General features: G+C 33.9%; 1 protein-coding gene across 5 annotated transcripts in view; it reads left to right on the top strand.

Annotated features, from left to right (window-relative positions):
• The window catches only part of Galphao (G protein alpha o subunit), a 56,425-nt gene that overhangs the window by 12,328 nt on the left and 17,237 nt on the right, over positions 1 to 26,860 (top strand). For 4 of the 5 annotated variants that reach the window (XM_033474024.2, XM_076521887.1, XM_033474023.2 and 1 more), the window contains exons 4-7: positions 1,081 to 1,296; positions 10,780 to 10,822; positions 12,799 to 12,940; positions 18,662 to 18,822. In XM_033474024.2, coding sequence (XP_033329915.2) covers positions 1,179 to 1,296; positions 10,780 to 10,822; positions 12,799 to 12,940; positions 18,662 to 18,822 — 464 coding nt within the window. In that variant the 5' untranslated portion in view covers positions 1,081 to 1,178. Of the gene's footprint in view, positions 1 to 1,047; positions 1,297 to 10,779; positions 10,823 to 12,798; positions 12,941 to 18,661; positions 18,823 to 26,860 lie in introns of all 5 variants that reach the window. The other variant, XM_076521886.1, reaches the window with a different exon arrangement.

Consider the following 26,860-nt stretch of genomic DNA (forward strand, 5'->3'; position numbering starts at 1 on the left):
TATTATATTATATTATATTATATTATATTATATACTATATTTAATTACTTATATATTATATTATGTTATGTTATGTTATATCATATTATATTATATTCTATTATATAAATAACGAGCCGCAAGGCTCGGATAATGGTATTTCCTTTTCCAAAATTGTCCAGTTTTGTTTCCAAGCGTCAATTAAGGAGAATTTCCTATAATGGATTGACCAATAAATTGTAGCATTTTTTCCCTATACGTGATAATACAGAAAATTTATTTAGAAAAATGGTAATTACGTCAGACGATGCTCCATGAAAAGAAATCATAAAACCGTTGTTCAAAGAATGTTTGCGATATGGTCAGCGGCTTCGGAAAGTGTACAGTAAGTTCTCCCTCATTGATGCTCGGTTTGTACACAAAAATGGACAATTTGGAAAGAGGAGGTACGATTATACGAGCCCGTTTTTATATATGGTTTTTAATAAACTTGTTATACAGTCCATTTTATACTAATATGGAGAATGGACGTGTTGCATTCCTCAGAATTCATTAGACTTAAAAATGAAAAAATATTCTAGTCTATAGAAAAATAGAGGGTGTCCCAAAAGCATGGTGCTTCCAGGAAATGAGGGATTCCCGAGGTCATTTGAAGTAACTTCTTCCTTAGCGAAAATGCAATCCGCGGCTTCGTTTAGGAGTTATTAACGAAAAACACTGACCAATGAGAGGCGAGCTCAGCGCGGCGCGAGGCGGTGCTGCCCTACGAGCGCGCGATGCCCAGTTCCGTTCATTGGCGCGGTTTTCTCGCGCCAGCTGATATGTCGCCTCTCATTGGTCACTGTTTTTTTGTTGATAACTCGTAAACGAAGCCGCGGATTGCATTTTCGCTAAGGAAAAAGTTACTCCAAATGATCTCAGGAACGCCCCAGCTCCAGATGCGAGACATTCTTAGGACACCCTGCAGTTGTTGGCGATCGGTAACTATAAAAACTTTTCCCAAATTGTCTCAATTTCTTTTGTGCACATTCTGAGCATGTCAATTAGGGAGAATTTATTGTGTTCCAGCTCGAACACTTAGGCGATCAACCCTGTGTACAGGTTTCTATATCCCTTCGGGGCGCGGCGGGTCGTTCGTTACGGAAGAAGGGAGGATTTAGAGGTTGGTGGTGGCGTTTGTAAGGGCAACCTGTGGCAAGATGGGCTGTGCCATGTCGGCGGAAGAGCGGGCCGCCCTGGCCCGCAGCAGGCAGATCGAGAAGAACCTAAAGGAGGACGGCGCGCAGGCCGCGAGGGACATCAAGCTGTTGCTGCTCGGTGAGTCCCTCTTGCGTCATTATTAGAGAGCCGATCTACATGCGAAAGAAACATTGTCCGCACCAATTGTAAAGAGGCGGCAGCCAATTAGAAGTTTCTTTCTTCCTTCGGCGATCGTGACACTTTGACGGACGGTGTCACGCGCGCACGTGACTTCGCGAAAATTTGAATCACGGTCGATTCGGCGGAACTGTTTTTCGACAGGAATATATCGTAATTAGATTGTTCATCGAATTTATCCTATTTATATTGTTATTAACTCTTTGCCGACGGAGCCATTTTGACTCGAAATCCAAAAGTTTTTCTGGCCTATTTCTATTTCATATAATCTAGTGCATTTTGTGTATATGAAATTGAATTTTGTGACTCGTGCAACAGTCACTTTTTAACAGATTTTATTTTTTTATTAAAATTATTTGGAAATGTGATATTTGACAACTTTTGAGTGGTGCCTTAGGGTCATCGCTCGACTGCAAAGGATTAATAAAGTATATCAGAATTGCGTTATTAAAAAGTGTAACATAATTGCACTATTAGAAAAATGTATCATAATTACACTATTAAAAAGATGTATCATAATTACACTATTAAAAAGGTGTATCATAATTACACTATTAAAAAGATCTCTATCATAATTACACTATAAAAGAAAGTGTATCATAATTGCATTACTAGAAAAATGTACATAATTACACTAATAAAAATCATAAAAATCATAATTGCACCATTAAAAAAGTATATCGTAATTATACTAATACTAACACTTCAGCTGCCACGTAACTCATGTACATATACATATACGGATGATAGGATTATTTAAAATTTAATTTTTGAAAATGAATGTTTACGCTGTTCCATTGTAATTGTTAATTTTATTAAAATTCGCAAGAGGTAAGAATGTTGAAAAAGTAATTGATATTACATAGCTTTTTGTTTTACAATTTCAACTTGATCGAATAGAATACTTGAATTTTCTGAAATTCTTTTAGTTTTCATTTGGGCCACCTTGTATATGCAATAATATGTCGGAGTAATAATATGTCGTTTAACGCGTTAACTCGTATTAAGCATCGCATGACTGCAATATAAGAGTATGTCAAAATGAAATGTTAAAAACGATCCAAGTGAAATTATTGCTAAATAAATTATACCGTTGACTTTACTGTTTTATTTAGTTGCAAAAATACGGTACCAAAATGGAAGGAAAGTGATTGTAAAACAGTAGCAACAGCAATCTAAATTGATAGAAACATTCAGTAAATAAGATATAATATATAATATACTATATAATAATATATAATATAATAAATAATAATATATAATATAATAAATAATAATATATAATATAATAAATAATAATATATAATTACATTATATCGTGATATTTGAAGAGTGAAACCCCTTCTCTGTAAATAAGTGCAAATGGCCAGTTGATGATTACATAATAAACACTCGCCTCCTTAATGGTTTTATATTCCTTGTTTATATTCTCATCAATCTAACCTATTAAGCCTCACGTTCTACTTACATAACGGATACTTTTTTCCACGTTCAAGAATAATTGCCCCCTGCACGTTGCACGCTCAAATACTTTCCTGTTGAATCATGAAAATCAAAATTTTACTCTTTACGATTAATTAGTCTTTGAGAATCTCATATTTATTTAAACGACTAAACAAAAAATAAGGTACTTTTCCGTTGATTTATAAAAATTACAAGTAATTTACTTTCTGAACAATCTTTTATTCGATTAGAATTGCAATGTTTCCGTCTTTGAGAATTTTTAACTTTCATAATTAATAATCCACAAGTCCATAATATTTACTTAATCGCTAAACAAAAAATAAAGTACTTTCATGTTGATTTATAAAAATTACAATTTACATTGTACAATCGACAATTTCTTCTTTTAAAAAAGTTACTATGTCCCTCTCTTTAAAATGTTAAATTTTCGTAATTAATAATCCAAAAGTCAATAATATTCGTTTAACCGTTAAAACGTGGAAATAATTTACGAAAAACCCGCAACAATTGCGAGAATTAAATCCGGTTTTAAACGAACAGCCGCAGAGTAATTAAATTGCGCCTGGAAAGAGCAAAAAAAATTGTTGCAAAGAGTGCTAGAATTGAAGTAGCTCATTAATTGATCCACTCTTCCCGTAAATACAGTTTCCGCTCGGGTTACTGTTTGTTTTTAATGACTCGTTTGAGTAACGCGGCGATCGTGACTCGAAATTAATGAAGTGGATCTTTATTACGACGTAATTATCACTCGACGAGCGTGCCTTTGCAAATTCCAATTACATTATTCTCGCGTGAACGAGAATTTCATTTCACGCGGAAACCGAAGAAGTTGCAAGTCAATTCCCAGTCTTTGTCCACTTGTCATTCCGGTATTACAACATTCCAATAACATCGACATGTATATGCAAACTTTAACATCTTTCTTTCGTTTGCGATATCTAATTAAATTAGCGACAACTTGTGTTCGCATGTTTTATTTCGTTTCCTTATTTTTTAATGTGATTGTAAATAAAACGACGTTCTCTCATCACATAATGCGAATACTTTATGAAATTCAAAGTTTATGTTTCTCGCATAACAGATGTGACGGTTAAACATAATATAAAATGAAATATTGAATGTTTTGTAAAATGTTTTGATCGTAATCTAAGTATATTTGATGTAAGATTATGCGAAATCGAAATATATAAATTTGAGACAACATTATTTGGAACCAAAGTAAACTTGCAACGAAAGTATTTGGAATTAGGGTTATAGTGAAACGAAACTAATTGAAATCAAAAAGAGATGGAATTATTTGAAAACAAAAGGAGATAAAATTATTTGAGATCAAGATGGAACAAAATTTATATGAAATCAAAATGAAACAAAATTATATAAAATCAAAGTAAAAGAAAATGATATGAAATCAAGATGAAACAAAATTATTTGAAAACAAAATTATATGAATTCGAAGTGAAACAAAATTATTTTAAAACAAAATCAAACAAAATTATTTGAAAACAAAATGAGACAAAATTATATGAAATCAAAGTGAAACAAAATTTATATGAAATCAAAATGAAGCAAAATTATATACAATCAAAATGAAAGAAAATGATATGAAATCAAGATATAAAACAAAATGAAACAGAATTATATGAAATCAAAATGAAACAAAATTATATGAAATCAAAGTGAAATAAAATTATATGAAATCAAAATGTAACAAAATTATTTTAAAACAAAATTAAACAAAATTATATGAAATCAAAGTGAAATAAAATTATATGAAATCAAGATATAACAAAATTATAAGAAAAAAAGATGAAACAAAATTTATATGAAATCAAAAAGAAACAACATTAATTGAAATCAAAATGAAACAAAATTATGTAAGTCAAAAAGGAACAAAATTAATTGAAACCGATATAAAATAAAAACAAAAATTATTTAAGATAAGAACGAGTTAAAAATAAAATTAATTGAAATTCGAACAAGTTTACCTTGCAAATAAAAATAGAAATTGAACGATAAATAAGAAGCTAGGCAAACGCAGTTAGAGCTGGATCAGAATTATTCTGTAACTTCCGTTTTGTTATAAATCGATCTCGAACGACGCAATCGCATTAACAGTAGAATTCCGAACAATGGCGAGCAAGAACGTCGAAAATTGAGCGTCCTGGTCCGAAAACGTTTCGTCTCGTCTCGTTTCGTTTCCGAAATTCCCGGTCGCGCCTGATTAAGGCGTGGAGATAAAGAATCTCTGGTTTTCTGGTCGGCATTCAAACCGAGATTATTCGAGGGAAATCTGGGTCCTGTTTATTGGTGTTACCAATGACGTCATGCCTTTTGCTTGCGTCTTCCCCGAGTATTTTCATCCCATTTATGCCGCAGGAAACGCACACGATCGTTTTCTCTTTTAACTACCGTATCGCCGCCGCGGCCAATACCGAAAGGCCTTTTCAAATATTCCGACGACATATCGTCGAGTTAAAACCTCTCTGTCCACTGATAACGATAATCGCTAAACCGCGGATCTTTGCGTTAAATAAAAATTATCTCCATCAATTTCGACGTACGTAAGTCGAATAGAAATTTCTTTCTTCCTTCGATCATTTCAGCGAGTTAAAAATAATGCACGCGTGACAAATTAATTTTGTTTCTTTCTGATTGTATATTATTTTGTTTTCAAATAATATTGTTTCATCTTGATTTCATATCATTTTGTTTCACTTTGATTTCATATCATTTTGTCTTGTTTTGTTTTAAAATAATTTTGTTTCATTTTGTTTCTATATGATTTCACATAATTTTATTTCATTTTGTTTTCAAATAATTTTGTGTTATTTCGCTTTCAAATAATTTTGTTTCATTTTGTTTCCATATAATTTTGTTTCATTCAAATTACATATAATTTTGTTACATCTTGATCTCATATGATTTTGTTTCACTTTGATTTCATATAATCTTGTTTCGCTTTAATTTCATATAATTTTGTTTCACTTTGATTTCATATAATTTTGTTTCACTTTGATTTCATATAATTCTGTTTCACTTTGATTTCATATAATTCTGTTTCGCTTTGATTTCATATAATTTTGTTTCACTTTGATTTCATATAATTTTGTTTCACTTTGATTTCATATAATTTTGTTTCACTTTGATTTCATATAATTTTGTTTCACTTTGATTTCATATAATTTTGTTTCACTTTGATTTCATATAATTTTGTTTCACTTTGATTTCATATAATTCTGTTTCACTTTGATTTCATATAATTTTGTTTCACTTTGATTTCATATAATTTTGTTTCACTTTGATTTCATATAATTTTGTTTCACTTTGATTTCATACATCATATATTTCGTTTTAAAATAATTTTGTTACATTTTGTTTTCAAATAATTTTGTTTCATTCTGATTTCATATTATATTCTTTCACTTCGATTTCACATAATTTTTTAAGCAGTTTCGATGTCTTAAATTTCACCTACACATTTTTATTGTAAATCCATAAAATCCGCGGTCTAGTAATTACACTGTGGTTCTTCAGTCGGAGTAGTCGTTTTTCTAGATCCATTACGATAAGCCACGATTTGAAGAGAAATTGCTTATCTCTCTTTTTCCTTTTTCTTTTATTTATTTATTCAGGAAATCTCGGAAGAGATTAGTATACACAGACGTGCGCACATGTTGGTCATTCCAAAAATTTTTGGAACACGATTTCGAGATAAGATACCGACACTCCCCCAAAAAATAGCTTCTCACAAGCTTTTACAATTTTCGATAAATCAAAGTTTCGTGGACCCAGGGTTATTTTTGACCCAGTACTTCGGGGGTATTTGTGAGAGTAGTTTTTCGCATAGTATTTGGCATAGAACTGCTTATTTTTTCCTGTTCGAAATTTTCACGAAACCGATCGGTTTCTTTCTAACGACAGGCAGGGTCGAAATTGACCCAGTTATTTTTCCATCAATATATGCACAGAACTGCTTATTTTCATTGTGGAATGTCCAGCTGGATCAAAATCGACCCGTGCGCAATAGAACCTCGGTTATCCGGTCCGAGTCTAGAAAACGCGAACGTTCGAACAAATGAAACATTTACAGAATATAAATCATATCGTATTAAAACGTTTGGTGAAGCGTATTTAAGAACAGAACGTTCAGGAAACGCAGTCAGCGATTATTAAACAGTGCGCCGCGCTGTTTTCGCATGCCACTTGCGCTAAACTCGCCTAACAGATTCATGCGAATTGATATCGATCATCCTCTTTCACCCTCCCTTCCCGTCCTCTCTCGTTCGTTCATGGTTTCAACTTTGCGATAGCTGGCGTGAATGACCTTGAAATGGTGGCTGGGTCTATTCCGACCCTGGAGCGACAATATCCAGGTCCATTTTGAGGAGGATTGTCCATTTTGAATCCGAGGTTGTGGCACAGTAGAATTTCGCGATATCACGTTCGTATAATTTAAAATTTAAACAGACCGATCTAATGCGATCTAAATACATTGCTATTTAGTGAACAAGTCGATACAGATTTAATTTGACGACTTAACTAATGTTTAGTGAATTTTTCGTTGTTCGAATGTTAAGGTTATTATCTCTCTTATTATCTATATATTAATTTGTTATCCTCTAATACGTAATTTTAGTTCGTGATCTTGATTCAATTACATCGTAATTAGTAATTTTAATTCAATTTTATCGTATTTCGTAATTTCAATGCAATTACATCGTACTTCATAGTTAATGTAATTTAATTAATTACAATTCGTATTTCGTAATTTCACTCCAATTGCAAATAGGAATTACATTGTAATTTAATTGAATGGAGATTTGGCTTACAAATGACACCACTTGTAATTAGGAATTACATCGTAATTTAATTGGATGGAGATCAGTATTATGCATTACTCGAATTGCAATTAAGAATTATATTGTAATTGAATTGAATAGAGATCAGCATTTCGAATTATGTACTCCAATTGCAATTACGAATTACATTGCAATTGAATTGAATGGAAATCTGACTTACGAATTACATTGCAATTGAATTGAATGGAAATCTGACTTACGAATTACATTGCAATTGAATTGAATGGAAATCTGACTTACGAATTACATTGCAATTGAATTGAATGGAAATCTGACTTACGAATTACATTGCAATTGAATTGAATGGAAATCTGACTTACGAATTACATTGCAATTGAATTGAATGGAAATCTGACTTACGAATTACATTGCAATTGAATTGAATGGAAATCTGACTTACGAATTACATTGCAATTGAATTGAATGGAAATCTGAGTTACGAATTACATTTACAAATTACATTTACACATACAAATTACATACATATTCTAATTGAATGGAGATTTGAATTACAAATTACATTATAATTTAATTGATTAGAGATCTGAATTACGAATTACTCCAATATAACAGTTATGAATTACATAGTAATTTAATCGAGCGGAGATCAGAATTACGAATTACTCCAATAACAGTTATGAATTACATAGTAATTTAATCGAGCGGAGATCAGAATTACGAATTATTCCAATTACCAGTTACGAATTACATTGCAATTTAATCGAATGGAGATCAGCATTACGAATTACTCCAATAGCAATTACGAATTATATTGCATACTCAATTCAATGGAGATTTGAATTACGAATTAATCCAATAGCAATTATGAGTTACATTGTAATTTAATCAAGCGGAAATCGGAATTACGAATTACACCAATTGCATTTACGAATTACATTGCAATCTAATCGATGCAAGATCCGTATTAGGAATTACAATGGATTACGAATTACAATGCGATCACAATATAATTGAATGGAAGTCTGAATTACGAATTACAATGCGATCGAATTACAATATAATCGAATTACTCTGAAATTATAATTTCTCGAACAATTCAATTGTAATTCCGCACAACGCTGGCTACGGTGATGCACAGTGAACCGACAAGCAATAACTTAATCGATTCTCGTCGTTGTCTTTGGCCGAGCATGGTCGCGGATGCGTTATGGTTGGATTCGACATCGAGAGAGCCGTAGAATTGGTGCGTTCCGTGCGGATTGCGGATCGATAAACCCACGGAAGAAGTAGAACGCGGCTGTGAACTGCGACGGCGACTGCGGGAGCGAACGAGCGAACGAACGAGCGAACGAACGAACGATTCGGGATGAAAGAGCTTTTTAAAAGAGGGGGAGGGTCTGACATCCATAAGCAGGAAAACAAGTTCCGCTGGCACGCCGCGCGCTGTGTGCGCGCGCTACGTCACTTCCGGTTCCCTCGCTTCCGCCCTAAGCGCCGCTTTTTTCCCCCGTATCGTGTGTCTCCGTCACGATTTTTTTTCTCCTTTTCCTTTTATTTCGTCAACTTTTCCCGCGGACAGTCGCCCGCCCATCGAATTTCCTCCGTTTTCGCAGCAATGCAATTTCTTTTTCTTTCCATCGATTCCAATTTATTTTCGAACGTGCGGTGTCCAATAAATATTTCTCTTCGGCCGATTGAAAGATGGCGAAACGGGAAATCTTGTTAAAACGGAGTGCGAAGTTTATGCGTTTTGCGGTGAAAATTAATCGATTGTATGGAATAGAGGAGTAACGTTCGAAGAATTTAATATTGTTTTAAATAAGAAATATATGTTTTCGTTGCTGCCGCAATTTTGCAATTGGTCCAGATACAGGTAATTTTTCCTTTGCAATTGGTCTGGACAATTTTGAACCTGCCATCGATACAGACATTTTTTACTTTGCAATTGAAGCAGACGAGTTTTTACTTTGTAAATTGACACGGGTGATTCTTAATTTGCAATTGATATGGACAATTTTTATTTTTCGATTAATGCTCGTATTTTTTACTTTCTTGATCGATACTGATAATTTTTACTTTACAGTTGATCTGGACAATTTTTAATATGCAATCGTTGTAGACAATTTTTAGTTTGTAATTAATGCAGGCAACTTTTATTTTCTAATAAATGCAGGCAGTTCTTATTCTTCAGGAAATGCAGACAATTTTTATTTTTTAATAAATGTAAACAGTTTTTATTCTCTAATAAATACGGATGATTCTTATCTTTTAATAAATGCAGACAGTTTTTATCCTTCAGGAAATGCGGACAATTTTTATTTTCTGATAAATGCAGACAGTTTTTATTCTTCAGGAAATGCGGACAATTTTTATTTTCTAATAAATGTAAACAGTTTTTATTCTCTAATAAATACGGACGATTCTTATTTTTTAATAAATGCAGACAGTTTTTATCCTTCAGGAAATGCGGACAATTTTTATTTTCTAATAAATGCAGACAGTTTTTATTCTCCATGAAATGCGGACAATTTTTATTTTCTAACAAGTGCAGACAATTTCTGCTTTGCAATTAATTCAGACAATTTTTTTCTTCTAATAAACGCAGACGATTTCTATTGTGCTTTTTATTCAAACAATTTTTACTTTCCAATTAACGCCGATAAAATTGAACTTGCAATTCATACACACAATTTTCATTACGCATAAATATCCGCGGTCTGGTAATTAATCTTTAGACGATGGATCTTTATTTAAATATAAATTTTTACGACCTGGTTTACGGAGAATATAATATAGTGCAGATGAAAAGAGATTTGAAAAGAGATGAAAATTGAATTGGCCTTTTCATAGACCTAATTTTCTGCGTCAGAAAATTAGCGCACAGTCTTGTAAGCATTTTATGCTGAGAAAAGTGTACAGTGCCTGCCAAAAATCTTTACTTAACATATAACAATAATTAGCAACGAACAGAAATTGCAAAATATTTTTGTTATACGAAATTACACTCATAAATTCATACTTTCGCGAAGCATTAAAAATAATTATTAACTATTAATAATTAAGCATAATTGTTGCCGATCTAACAGAGGATGTACGACATGTTTAATTTACTAATTGCGCTTTTGTTTATAATTCTCAGGTGCCGGTGAGTCCGGGAAAAGTACCATCGTTAAACAAATGAAGTAAGTAACAATCCCAATAATTTTAATAAGTGTAATATTTAATATAGTGTATAATTATATAATAAAAATATATAACAAATTTATACATAAAAAATAATTATATAATATAATAATTATTGCCAGTCGAGGCGCGATTCTATAATCTTAAATGAGATCTCATTGAAATATAATTCTTCGAAGCTCGTTTGAAGCGACGCAGATCCTTTAAAATAAACGTCCGAAACGCGGCGGGAACAATTGGATCCGAAAATTATTGAAATGCATCATAATCAGCCTTGACGTTATTTCCGTCGATAATTGCACAATGCTCGCCGTTGTACGCGCCGCGTAGGGCTTCCATAAAAAAAATATTTTTAGCATTCCTTCTCCGGCGGGAAGCGTTTGAAATGTCCCGCGCCGCACTGTGTTTGCCGCTGTATTGTTTTATAAAATTACGGTTAAAAATAAATGCGGATGCGACGCGATCGCGCGCGCCTCTTAACTTCATTAAGGGAACGCCGGGATCGGTCAGTCACCCCAAAAAATCGATATTTTCCGCGTTGAAAGAACAGTTGCCGGTAAAACGTGTTTCGAATCTTGTTTTCTCGTCAATGGCTTCATTCATGGCGTCCCGTGAACAAAACACCGCGCGCGAAGCCGTTGCCCAAGACTTCCGGAACGTTAATTGATTATATTCCCTGTTCTCGCAGCTTCCATTGTCCATTTACACCGAAATCACGGACGCGTTGACACGATTTCAACCGTCTGTTTTACAATTAAAGCTGACAAATCTCGTAATTCGGCGAAAATTCTTCGCTAAGACGGCGAAACATCGATTAAATGAGTTTTATCGTCTCCATGTTGAATTAGCGGTTTGTCCGAAAATTTCAAAACATTTTGGTGTCTGAGAAGCAACTTCTTGTTGTGGTCTCGATCTTTGAGATTATTATTTATTATTTAATGAATTACAACTTTTGCACGGTATAAAAATGCTATATTTTATATTTATGTAATTATTAATTTATATTATAATTTTATATTTATATATGAAATTTTAGGAGCTGGTTTGAGATTTTAGAATGTTGTATAAATGATAACCATAACCGATCGATTTCTTTTTATTTTTGCGAAACGATCGACAAAAATCGGCTTCATTGCGAAATAAAATTTGGAACCGATAAATTACGGTCAAAATATTCCACAAATCGGCTTAAAATTTAATATACTGATCTTAGAATGTTACACTAACTGTCCGTTACCTAAATAACAATCTCGACCGATCAATTTTTGTTATTTTTGCAAAACGATCAACAAAAATCGACTTCATTGCGAAATAAAATTTGGAACCGATAAATGACGGTCAAAATATTCCACAAATCGGCTTAAAATTTAATATACTGATCTTAGAATGTTATTCTAACTGTCCGTTACCTAAATAACAACCTCGACCGATCAATTTTTGTTATTTTTGCAAAACGATCAACAAAAATCGACTTCATTGCGAAATAAAATTTGGAACCGATAAATGACGGTCAAAATATTCCACAAATCGGCTTAAAATTTAATATACTAATCTTAGAATGTTACACTAACTGTCCGTTACCTAAATAACAACCTCGACCGATCAATTTTTGTTATATTCGCAAAACGATCAACAAAAATCAACTTTATCGCGAAATAAAAATTGAAACCGATAAATTGCGGTCGAAAGGTTCCATGAACCGGTTTAAATTTTAGTATACTAATCTTAGAATGTTGCACAAACTGTGCGTTACCCAGATAACAACCGCGACCGATCAGTTTCGCTATTTTCGCGAGCCGGTCAATGAAAATCGCGTTTATTGCAAAATCGAAATTGCAATCGATAAATTCTAGGCGAAAACCGCTTTGGTGTTCGCAATTTGATACAGTATCGTTAGGCTGTAGGTAATGCTTGTGCTGTTGTGTTGCCTGGAAAAACTAACGAACGATCGTTCCATTTTTTTCTATTTTTACAGAATTATCCATGAAAGCGGTTTTACACCGGAAGACTTCAAGCAGTACAGGCCCGTGGTGTACAGCAACACGATACAATCCCTAGTCGCCATTATCAGAGCGATGCCCAATTTGAAGATCAACTACGCGTCCAACGAGCGGGAGGTGAGTCGAATTTGATTCTTTTCTTTTTCGTTTTTATTCGGCTTTCTTCTCCGTCGAAAATAATTATTGTATCGAGAAGAGATTTTTGGGGCTCGAGTTCTCTCGGTGAATAACTTCTACAGTTTCGACAATAATTGTATGGAAAAATTGTGGGATATTGTTTGAATCTGTGCAAAAGTGTTTTAATAATTTCATTATTATTATTACACATATATTTATATATTTATTATTAATTTATTGTATATTATTATATATTATATATTATATATTACATATATGTATTATTATATAATTTATTTTTATATCTTTATTATATATATTTATTATTAGACAGACGTCGTATATTTTGTTAGATTAAAAATAGTATTTTTATTAATGAGAGTGTTTTAGGACTTGAAATGCACTTTTCACTTTTTACTTTCTTATAAATAAACTGACACAATTCTAACAATCTCGAAGAGTAAAAATTCGTGGATATTGTCTGAAGTTGTTTAAACGAGTCCACAAAGTTTTATAAAAGTATATTGCATCGTTTCTTGAATAAAAATTCGTAGGTTTCTTAAAATGTATTATTTGCTTCCTCGGGGAATAACTTCCACAATTATGACAATGTTGATATGTTAAAATTCATGAATATTGTCTGGAGCTGTCTAAATAAGTCTGCAAAGTTTCGTAAGAATATATTGTATAGTTTATTAAATAGAAATTACGAGGCTTCCTAATGACAGATATATGAGTGTTGAAAAGAATCATCTGTTTCCTCGCCGAACTATTATTATAGTTTTAATAATAATAGCGTGTAAAAATACGTAAAAGCAGTGGAAAATCGTATAAACAATCCTGCAAAGTTTCGTAAAAATACGTCACTCAGTTTGAACCAAAAAGATTCATTTAACTAATATCAACCCTTAATTATCAATTCTGAAACAGATCTCCAGAAATAATTTATTTCCCAAAAATTCTCATTCGATATCAATCTGAAAAAATTCACCAATGTGCTCAGAATATAATAAATAAATGTGTAAAGTTTCACAAATTTATATTACCTAATTTGCACTACAAAAATTCGCAAAATCTAGCTTTAGAGAGAGAGCTATGAAACCATCCCTAATAACACTCGCCAGCTATGTTGTCTGTGGGTTGCTTACCATTTCTACTCACTGTAATCGAATGCAAATTGGAAGTGCTGTAATTGAAAAATTTCATTCCAACTGTCCCATTAAATTCCACCATTGTTCCTGCCCAGTTTCATGAAATCGTTCTAAAAAGTGAATCTTCTTTCTCTTCTTTTGAAACAATTTCCCTTTATTCCTAACATCAATCATTTATTTATTAAATAGCCAGTAAACGAAATTAAAAGTTTCTTGAATATCCAGCAAAAACAAGATTCAAAGACTTCATATATGGCCAACAAATAAAATTGCAAAATTTTTAGACTTAAACTTGACAAAATTTTAAATATACAATGAGCAATATTGAAAAATGTTTAAATATACAATGAACAAAATTGGAAAGTCTTTCAGTATACAATGAACAAAAAATTTCTTCTTAAAATACCGTGTTACATAAATAAAGTTGAAAATTAATTGCATATTCAATAAACAGTATGAAAACACTCCTACATACCCAACGAACGAAATTAATAGATCAAATTGAAACGATCTCAAATGTCTATTAAATAAAGTTGGTCGTCGGTGTCAAACGCGATTCGAGGTAACGAAATTAAAAATTCCACGGACAATGGAGCGCGATACATTTGAGGACGCTCGAACTTATCCGGGACAACCGCGCGTTTCGAACTTGAAACTTTCCTCCCCGGCGAACGCGCAGCCCCTTGACACGGTTTGCGAGGCTGGAAAAAAAGGGACGCGGAGATTTTTCTCTGAAACGTCGCGGGTCCGCCGACGCTGGAGAGAGAGAGAGAGGAAGAAAAGAGAAAGAAAAGGGAAGGAGAGAGACGGAAAGAGAGAGTGATGATGAGAGGGGGAGAGAGATCGAGAGAGAGGGTGAGAGAAATGGAGACAGAGGAGAAGATAATAAGAAAAACACAGAGAGAGGGAGGGAGGGAGCGAGAGAGAAAGAGAGAGAGAGAGGGAGAGAAACGGATAGAGGGAGCGCGCGAGAGAGGGAGAGAAACGGATAGAGAGAGAGCGCGCGCGAGAGAGAGAGAAACGGAGAGAGAGAGCGCGCGAGAAAGGGAGAGAAATGGAGAGAGAGAGTGCGAGAGGGGGGGGGGGAGAGAAAAAGGACAGGTTTGTGTCAAAAATTATCGACGGACCAAGGCACTCGAACGAGATCGATGCGCATCTCGAGACGGTTCTGGAGCACCCTCTTCAGCATATTTACCGGTCGTGCAGCGTCGCGGCGGCTGCGTCGTTTACCTTAGTGCCAATAACGAGAGCACCTGCCTCGAAAACAACGAGCACGAGGGTTTGCCTCGAGTGCCGATTGATCCGGGCTTTTCAGAGCAGCGCCTCTCAATCCGTCGCGCCCCCCCAACACGCTAATATTTCTCCCATTAGCGGAAACATCCGTAGTTAGCCGATCCCCCCTCCCCCTCCACTATCCCCTCTTTACCACGACTTCCGCTTCTTGAGACCGATTGGAAATTATGTATACCGCAAACAACTGGTCTTTGCAGCGTACAAATTGCCAGAAAGTTGCGCACCTTGACGAGTCGGTGTCTAGTTCTCTCTGATTGACGCTTAGGTTGTACACAAAAATGGACAATTTGGGAAGAAAAGATACGATTATTCGAATCTTGCGGCTAGTTTTTGTAGTTGTTGACAATCGGTAACTATAAAAGTGAACCGCATGGTTATTTAATAATCGTATGTCCTCTTGCCAAATTGTTCATTTTTGTGTACAAATTTGAGCGTCAATTAGCGAGAATTTACTGTAGTTAACTGAAATTTTAATTCGAACTGAGTGATGTATTTTTACGAAACTTTGCAGAGAATTGTTATATATATATATATATATATATATATAATATATAATATATTATATATAATAATTTTATAATAATCTATATAAAACTATAATAGTTGTTCAGCGAGGAAGCAGATGATTCTTCTCAACACTCATAAGTCTGTCATTAGGAAGCCTTCTAATTTTTATTTATTTTTATTTATATATTTTATTATTATTATATATTTCGTCTGCAGAAGATACAATTTGCAGTGATGAATCAATTAGTTCGTTCGCGAAAAATTATTTTAATTCTTCGGTTAATAATAACTATAATTTTGATGACACTGCTCTACGCAAATTATTATTATTTTTTATTATTATTGTCAATTTTTGTTTCTCGCTTTTCCCTTTTATTGCCATTCAAAACTCATTATCATCATTATTTTTATTTTTATTTTACACTGCATTTCTTTTTATTCTGTTGTCTATGCATAAATCTTCTTCAACTTTTTGTAACAATGAAGTGTCTCCCGTTTATATACACATCAATAAATACTATTACTATTATTATAAAATTTTTAAAAATAGCTGACTTAGTCTATAAACATGTTTGCCAAAGTTATATAACAATACGTCATTTAGTTAATTAAAAACAAATCATCGACTTCTTCATTATTCAAGGTTATTCAGATCAAAATACAGATCAAAATTTTGATCAATTCAGATCAAAATTCAGATCAAAATTCAGATAAAAATTCTGATCAATTCAGGTCAAAATTCAGATCAAAATACAGATAAAAATTCTGATCAATTCAGGTCAAAATTCAGATCAAAAGCAAAGGTTCAACTAATGATCCGCTCCCTTCTACGATAATTTCAACGGTTTCGATGGTGCCGACCTAAAAAAAATTAACAAGTACATATAAATATGTATAAACGAATCTGCGAATTTTCGTAAAAATATATGAAGTGGTTTGTTTGTAAAAAGATTGTAAAAATGTGTCCACAAAAAACGTCTATAGAAAGTGCGCCCAGGACTAGATAGCTATAATTTCTACATATTATATATATCGAATTTGGTGAACCGTGAAAGTTCAAAGTTCAAAATTCTTCGATGCCGAATCCACGTGCATCGATATCTCGACGCACAACAAGCTGATAGCAACAGTTCTCCCTTGTCAGCTACCGCGGTCTGTTGATGGACTACCTGTTGATCAGCAACCTGATGGCTTCGGTAGTGCTTCGCGACAGTTTGTCTCGGTTAATCCGACACTTGTGCATCCAAGGCCGCTTTCATGCTAGCCGTTTACCATTGTACCGTGTTGTTTCACCGGAAACCATATTACTTTCGACTGCTTTCGAATGATAGTTAATCTTACAGAGGATCTCTGAATTATGGACGATGACTTCTGCAAAATTTCGAACGCGCCTGCTACCGTGATTCACCTTGATCTTCCAGCCTTTATTATTTGTGGGAAGACAGTTGATATTTATATAAATTATTACTTCTGTAATTAAATTTGCAGAAGAAAAATGCTTATTTTCGTATCTCAATATTTTCATGTTCTTATGATCGGTGGATAGTTGATCATTTTTTACCGGGAAACTAATTGAGATATCTTTACGAAATTTGACACGTAATTCAACCGATATTGAAACTATATTTACGAATTTTTATAGACCGGTATCATCGAAGCCATAGTGATTATTCATCGGGGAAGCAGATCTTTTCTTCGAGGTAGTTTTTTCGATTCTTGAAAGATTGCAGCGGATGATTGATAACTTTTTTTGCGGTGAAACTGAATGAGACATTTTTACGGCATATGGCAGACAAATTGACGCATGTTTGAATTATGTTTATGAATTTTTATAGATCAGTGTGTGTCATCGAAACTAGAGTAATTATTCATCTAGGAAGCTGATCTTTTTTTGACGCCTTGTTTTCAATTCTCCAAAACTGCAATGATTTCTTGATAATTTTTTCACGGTGAAACTGAATCAGACATATTTATGGCATTTTGCAGACCAATTGACACATATTTAAACTGTACTTATAAATTTTTACAGATTGATACCATCAAAACTGTAGTAATTATCCACCGAGAAAGCAGACGTTTCTTCGGTCATTTTATTTTAACCCTTTCGACTAACAATGACTAGATTAAGGATTTTTCACTGACAAACTAAATAACACATTTTTACGAAAATTGCCAGGCGTATTTACACATGTTTTAACTATACTTGTGAATTTTTATAGAACTGTATCTTTAAAATTATAGTAATTATTAACCGAGGAAGCAAACTATCTCCAGGCTTCGACAATTCTCCCTTGAATCTCTAAAAACAACAATGAAGAATTGAACAATTTTTCATGAACGAACTAAATAATACATCATTATGAAACGAATTTTTGTAGACTTGTAGCATCAAAGCTATACAGTACAGTAATTTTTTGCTACGACTCGAAGGCAATTCGGAGGCCACAAGCCACGATTCGAAGGTAATTCGGAGGCCACATGCCACGATTCGAAGGTAATTCGGAGGCTACATGCCACGATTCGAAGGCAATCCTTAGCATCAACGTAGCAATAAATTACATAGGCGTAGGACTAGGGAAATTCACGGTAACCCGAAATTTGGCATTTCCGGGAGAAATTACTGTACTTATTAACTGAAGAAGTGAACTCTGTCTAGGATTCGATTCTCGCTCGAACCACCAAAAGGTCGAACGAAATAAAAAATATCTCGACATTTTTTGGTAAACAAAGGATATTCGTCGCTTTAACAACGAATTGTATCATGTTCCAGACCGACTCGAAAATGGTGTTCGATATAATCCAAAGAATGGAGGACACGGAGCCATTCAGCGAGGAGCTTCTGGCCGCGATGAAGAGGCTCTGGGCGGACAGCGGGGTCCAGGAGTGCTTTGGCAGGAGCAACGAGTACCAACTGAACGACTCAGCGAAATAGTAAGTGCCGGCTAATCGATCATCCTTCCACCCTGAGCCCATAAATCTCCTTTAAATTCAATCTAAACTTCGCGCGCCATCGAAAACAAAACGACGTTCGCCAATAAACTGCCGTTTTCCGCTGAACGATCTTCACCGGTGAGAGAAGGAACCTGAAAACCATCCTTCTGCATTCTTCTCCGTTCTGAAAAAATTTAACGGCGGTTCAAATCGCATGAAAGTCGAAAAAGCTCAGTTCTAGCAATTTATTGCAGGATAATTACGTTTCGTTGCGCTATCGATCGAAGGACACGTTTGTCACTTTTTCTACGTGTTTGCATTTAGGGAAAAGTTCATTTTTTATAATACTTAAAAACTGCGATACCTAAATTTATGTTAATTTTATATATTATGGATTATCAATTATTTACAGGTTCCTCTAGTAAGATTATTAAATCGCCAAATTATATACTTAATTTTAATGATTTGTATTTAGCTATTTTATAATTTTATTAGTTCAATTGCTAATTTTATAATTTTATTAGTTCAATTGCTAATTTTATAATTTTATTAGTTCAATTGTTAATTTTATAATTTTATTAGTTCAATTGTTAATTCTATAATTTTATTGGTTCAATTGCTAATTCTATAATTTTATTAGTTCAATTGTTACTTCTATAATATTATTAGTACAATTGTTAATTCTATAATATTATTAGTTCAATTGTTAATTTTATAATTTTATTAGTACAATTGTTAATTCTATAATTTTATTGATGTAATTATTAATTTCATAAAACAATTTTCGGATTGGCAACAATTAGGCAAGAATAAAATGTGATATTATCTTCCATTTTGCATTTTGTTGCATTATATTGGTTAAATTAAAGATTTATCAAATTTTCTACGAGTTGAGCACATTGCTTAAACAATTCACGAATTGACAGTAATTCAAAATAACTGTGCGTTTACAAAATGATGGATAAAGTATGATTTCGTTGCATCATTGGTTAAATTGGAGGCTACCAAATTTGTGCAACGAGTTTCTGGTCATGTGAACCACCTTGTTTAGAAAATCCCGGGTTAGGTTACAATTAGGAGCAGCAACGTGATTTCCACGTTAAACGAACTCTCCAGAATGGCCGAAAAGCATTTTCCCCTTGAAGGTAAGCCATCGAGAGTCCCTCATTAAATTTCCAAGCGAATCGATCCGCCATCTCGTTTTCTCGAACCCTAACACCTTCCAGTAGAAAGCTTCTGGGGAAACCGCTGTCCTTGTTCTCAGAGTCAAGGGAATATACGCAGAATCAATAAGAAACCCGATGGAAAGATTGCCTTTCTCGTATCTTCTAACTTGTTCTGTTCAACTTCTATCCGGTGTCGTCGCTAAATTCTCTAATTGCCATTCTTTAATTTCTGTTGATTCCTTTAAGTATTCCTTTGAAATTAATTTTGTTTAACTTTCAGTGAGAATAGGAACAAAATTGCTAGGTAGAAATGTTTATTGAACGTCGCCTTAAAACGTCCCCAAAGGATCATTTTAATATCTCCAATAATTTTCGAGAAAAGTGATTTTGAAGCCGCAAAAGTACCATTTTTTACTTCGCAGAAATTTAAGATATTATTTTGAAATAAATTTCGATCAACTTCGGATCAAATTAAAAAAACAAACACTGGGTGGAAATATTTATTGAACATCGCGCTAAAATACTCACAAAGAGCTATATCGATATTCGTAATAGTTCTCGAAAAAAGTAATGACGAATCTACAAAAGTGCCATTTTAGAAATGAACATTTTAGAACAGAAAATGAATATTTCAAGTACTTGTCGTACTCCATTCGAAACCAGACCAACGTCGTACGATTCCTCGTGAATTCTCGTTTCGAAACAATAATTTAAAAAATCGATTTTTCTAACTCAAGAACAAAGGCTTCCTTCGAAAGGGGAAGAAGACGACGACGAACGCGCCGATGCAACATGTTGCTCGTATCAAAACGCTCGCTATCCATTTTTCGTCACCGATACCTAGATAAATCTTTAGTCAATCTCCGATCCTTAGCTTCCGAGAAATTATTTACTTGTCGTGCACATCCTGACACGTGCGCCGGGATGAAATTTGATCACCAGTTGCATTCCGCTCGCGTTGCACAGTGCTATTTAAAAGCTTAAAGCACAAAGACACCTGCTTCAAAATAAATGACGTGTTAAGTCGAGGAATAATATCTAAGAAAGGAAAGCAAAAGTTAATTTTTCTTTTAGTGAAAAGAATTTTGAGGTATCAATGCGTTAACGGCCGCTGTCACGCTGACGTGACTTCGCTGTGCAAAAAGTTGCAGGCCGGCGACACGAAAACGTGACTTCCCGAGAAATGAAATGATTTGTTCGAAGGACAATCTTAATAATTGCTTTTTCATTAATTTTGTTAATTGCGTTTGTTCTCGTTTTATTGGGTCATTTGGTTCATTGGAAATATCATTGTGTCCGTAATTATTTCCTTTTAAATTTACAATAAGCACTTTGTTATTACAAATTATATCATAGAATCGTTTAACAGTTTCTTAAAAAAACCTTTATTAAATATTATTTAATTATATAATATTATTTAATCATTAGCAATCCTTTGACAAAACCAAGGTTTTTATTATATAACAATCCTTTAACAAAACATAGATTGTTATTATTCAACAATCCTTTAACAAAATCTAGACTTTTACTGTTTAACAATCCTTCGATAAAACCCATAAAGTTATTATTTAACGATTTTTCGACAAAACCTACATATTTGTTGTTGAACAATTTTTCATCAAAACCTAGATATTTATTATCTAACCATCCTCCAACAAAATCTAGGTTTTCATTATTTAACGATCCTTCGATAAAACCCACAATTTTGTTATTTAACAATCGTTCGATGAAATCTACAATTTTATTTAACAATCCCTCAACAAAATCTAGACTGCTATTATTTAACAATCCTTTAACAAAACCTAAGTCTTTATTATTCCACGATCTTCCGATAAAATCCAGATTTGTTTATTTCAAAGTCAAACAACCTTGATATAACCTCCTACAAAACCTAAATTGTTATTATTTAACAGCACGTCGTACAAAATTCAAAGATACATAACAAGAAATTTCACTTCCTCCGAATTCTACTGTTTCCAACTCGAATTACAAACGTGTTCCATATCCGTCACGTGACTGGCGACGACCAATTCGAATTCCTAACCTCAAAAAATTCGCTCTTCAAACACCGTGAAACCATAAAACCGAAAAAATATCCTGTCTCACCCCTCTCCAGCCCGAAGATCCTAGAACGAAAATCTGATAAAAATAATCACTGCGTGATCACCGTAAAATCAAGATAAAATCGCGATCGAATTAATCGCCCCGGAAGTCGTGGAAAAACAGCCGAGGTTCCTCGATGCTTCCGGTACAGCCGGTCCCCTTTAAGCCCCGGTTTCTTTTGGTAATTATCAGGTGTCCAATTATTGCGAAATTCTCGGCACAAGTGCTGTTTTCTTTCCATTGTTTCTTCCTCCCCCTCCCTCTTCCTCCGCGCCGAGAAACCCTGCCACCGTCCCCCCTCTCCCCCCCGTGCCGGTGGGGTTCTTTCATTCTTGTATCACTCTATTTTCTTATTCTGTTCCCGGACAGAATAGGGGAGTAATAGAATGAAAAGGGAACGGAGTCGAAAGGGGTTGGTGGTGGGGTCGCGACGAAGAAGCTAGGATACGGTGTCGGCGGCCATTTTAGGCCACGTGACACGGGCGTGGCGTGACGTCATCGGCGATCAATACGCCGCTGAACCTAAATAAGAGCCGCGGAAAAAACGGGAAAAAAGGAAGATCCTTCGGATCCTCGGGATCGCGTGCATCCTCGTTTTTAATCCTCCCGCCGTTTTCCCGAATCCGACGGACTTTTTCTTTCCTTTTTTCTGCCCCGGCAAGGTTACTTCGACGGGATCGCGTTTAATTGGCGCCCGTGAAAAGACTCGTCCAATATGTCCGCCGTCCACGGAAAAATCACTTGTTATCCCCATCGATCTCGCGTTTTGCACGATTTTCACAGTGATTTCGGGGCGTTCGACTCGAATTCGAGAGTCGTTTGACGCCGTCGCGGGTTTTTTTTTTCGAAAAATTTCGATTCAGGGATACCGAATGTTTTTTTTTCACTCTGTTGTGGGGGCTGTCTCTTTTTCGAAGCTGTCGATTTTTGGGAGAATTATTGTTTAGACTTTCCCGTATTTTTCACGGTATTAAGAATGTTCGAATTTGTTTAAATAATCGTCATGAACAGCGAGACGACCTGTTCGATGGTTTGAAAATTGGCGACCTTGGAGGAGTAAATTAACTATGCATCACGCGAACAGCAGGAAAAATTGAAACGTCGATTTCGTTTTACGGTAACAAATGATTTTTTTCTTCATTGCGAAGCTGCAATTCTGTGTTTCGAACATGAAAGTTCGAACAATGTTGCAATATTTACGTATTTACAATGAGCAAATGTTTTGTTATTAATTTCACAAGAAAATTGCAAAATTTACCATCTTTAATTATTTCGTAGAAAGGTAAAATGACAAAACTCATTTTTTTAAATCATTTTCTGCAGTCACGAGTAAATATAGAATTGTGTATTTACATCAATTGGGAATTTTATTTATAATTTTAACGCTAAATAATTCGATCGTGTGTGTACGGTAACGGAGAATTTAAATTGCAATGTTGTAGTAGTAAAATATATTTAATTTACAACTAGTTGTAATTAATATTGCGACAGCCAAGAATATTTTAATAAATTTTTATAAGTTGATGCCTGAAGAACAATGAATAAATAGTAATAATATTAATAATAATAGTAATAATAATAATAATAATAATAATAATAATAATAATAATAATAATAATAATAATAATAATAATAATAATAATAGTAATAATAATAATAGTAATAATATTTAATTTACAACTAAATAATATAATCGCATTTTCGACCTTCCATACGGGAAAACACGAGCTCGAGCTCACTTACACAGAACAGTATTTGTCGGACAGCTTCCTCCGATGATTCCCCTATCTAAATTCGCCGTTACATCTGTAGCACCATAAATTACATCGTATTTACATGCGTCGCGGACTAGGTCGCTGTAAATTATTTTTGTTCGAGTTTGATCGTGCCCGCTCGAGAAAGAGAGAAAGAGAAAGAGAGAGGGAGAAAGAGAGAGAGTGAGAGAGAGCGAGAGAAAGCGAGAGGGAGAGAGAGAAAGCGAGAGAGGGAGAGAGAGAGCGAAGAGAGCAAGAAAGGAAGAGAGAGAGAGAGAGAGAGAGAGAGAGAGAGAGAGAGAGAGAGAGAGAGTTCATGGTCAAAGAACCATACGGTTGAAAGGTCAAAAAGATTGCCGATTTTATTGCGCCGGCCAAATCTTCTTAATTATTACAACTGTAATTCGATCGTCGAGCAATCTGCAATTCAATTAATTTTATTTATCATCGAATAACAATTTCATTTATTTTCAATATTTTTTCCTCCGATTTATGCAGCGTAAACATCGAAATTGTTTTCCTCGATTGTAATTAATGTTTTCGAATTGAAACTTTTTTTTTCATTGTTACCGTCGCTTCATTGTTGTTCACTCAAACAATAATGCAATGTTAAATACTTATCTGTAAACTATGCGAACTCTAAATAATTACATAGATAACAATTTTGCAAACGTTGGCTTGGCTCTTCAGACTCCAGGAAATAAATTGCATTTTAAAATTCATGTTTTCATGGATTTTACATTTTTATTTAACTCAACACTTTTATTACTTTTCTATACTTTTATTTAAATTCAATTTATTTATCTAACTTCAACTTTTACGAACTTTAATTAAGAAATTCTGTTTTGGAGTAATAAAGATTTTTAGTTGATACACAAAACATATAACGATACTAAAAATGATCTGAAATGATTGAAAATTGTTGAAAATGGTTGAAAATTATTCAATATTATCCAGAATGACTGAAAATGATTGAAAATTGTTGAGAATGGTTTAACATTTTTCAATATTATTCAAAATCATTGAAAATTCGAGTCCTTAAAAAATCGCATCCACCGCAATCACGTTAAACAATTCATTAAACTTCTAATTTGTCGCAACAATCAACGTCCACACGTTTCACCCACAACGTAAAAACATCGAACAAATAAATTATACTTACATGGAATCATATCAAATTACAATGTAACTAATTTCAGAATTTATTTAGTAATAACGAAAGGTCGCTGTAACGCGGTCCGCCATTTTGGAGGCTCAGGTGGATCTCGAAACTTTAAGTTCCTTAAAAGAGATCCTTTGAACAACTGTGGCGTTATTGTTTTTCCTTTTTCCTGAACGTCGAACGACAAAGTTTTCATCGACGTTCAGGAAAAAGGAAAAACAATAACGCCACAGTTGTTCAAAGGATCTCTTTTAAGGAACTTAAAGTTTCGAGATCCACCTGAGCCTCCAAAATGGCGGACCGCGTTACAGCGACCTTTCGCTATCTCGTATTAATAACCCGCTATTTTTGCTGGTCACCCGATACTCATCACTCCCGGCCGATATCCGTGGGTGTATCTACGGTATGGCGAAGGGACCATAACAGAAAAAGCCCCGCCAAGAGATAAGACGTGGTGGCGAGACCTGTACAGGTGCATCCAACTTTGGCAATGAACGGCGGCCGGACTGTCGGCGAATCGCGGCTAAACGCGTACACGCATCGTAGAAATCGATCGAGTCCCTCGACCTGGATTGCAAAGTCGATTCAGAGTGCCATGTCGTTTACCCCTGGCACAGACGACGTCTACAGCTCGTCCGCAACATAGCCGGCTACACTTTGTCACCTGCGAACGTAACTGAAAAATTCTGTTTCGGAGAAATTGAGATTTTTTAACAGAGATACAAAACACGTACAATACTAAAAGTTATTTAAAATTATCGGGAAATGTTGAAAATGGTTGAAAGTTATTCAATATTGTTCAAAATTATTGAGAATGGTTGAAAATTGTTCAATAATAGTATTGAATAGTATAAAATTATTCAATGCTATTCAAAATTATTGGAAGTAATTGAAAATTGTTGAAAATTTATGAGATTGGTTGAAAATTATTCAATGATAATATTGAATAATATAAAATTATCCAATGTTATTCAAAATTATTGAAAATGATTGAAAATTGTTGAAAATTTACGAGAATGGTTGAAAATGATTCAATAATAATATTAAATAATATAAAATTATTCAATGCTATCCAAAATTATTGGAAGTGATTGAAAATGGTTGAAAATTGTGATGAAAATTGATAAGAATGGTTAAAAATTATTCAATAATAATATTAAATAATATAAAATTATTCAATGCTATTCAAAATTTTATTGGAAGTGATTGAAAATTGTTGAAAATTTATGAGATTGGTTGAAAATTATTCAATGATAATATTGAATAATATAAAATTATTCAATGTTATTCAAAATTATTGTTATTATTATTTAAAATGGTTGAAAATTATTCAATAATAATATGAAATATTATAAATATGAAATATTGAATAATATAAAATCATTCAATATTATTCAAAATTATTGAAAATGATCGAAAATTGTTTAAAATTGTTGAGAATGGTTGAAAATTATGAACAACAAGGTTGCAATTTGAGAACAGATCTCTTAATTCGAATACGTTCGAACTTAAATGCTTCGAACGTCTGATAGAAAAATGATGGTGAGCCATCAAAACTTTAAAAGTCATGCCGGAATGTATATTGCGCGGTTACACGTACGCGTAATAAATGCATAAAATCCTCGGTCGGCTGATAAAGTATTATTAATCGCATGCGAAGTTATGCCCGAAGCTCCAGACAAAGGAACAAAAGGTCGCGAGATATGTGGAACCGAGTAGAGAAAAAGAAAATCAGCTCGCGATATATGCTCTCTTTTATGAAGCACTCGGCTTCGTCGGGAGTCGTCGGTTTAATTAATTTCTACGTTTCTGTAATCGAGAGTCGTACGGATCGTAAAGAAACTTTTTAAATA

Source organism: Megalopta genalis, chromosome 5 (genome assembly GCF_051020955.1).
Source record: "Megalopta genalis isolate 19385.01 chromosome 5, iyMegGena1_principal, whole genome shotgun sequence".
Lineage (NCBI taxonomy): Eukaryota > Metazoa > Arthropoda > Insecta > Hymenoptera > Halictidae > Megalopta > Megalopta genalis.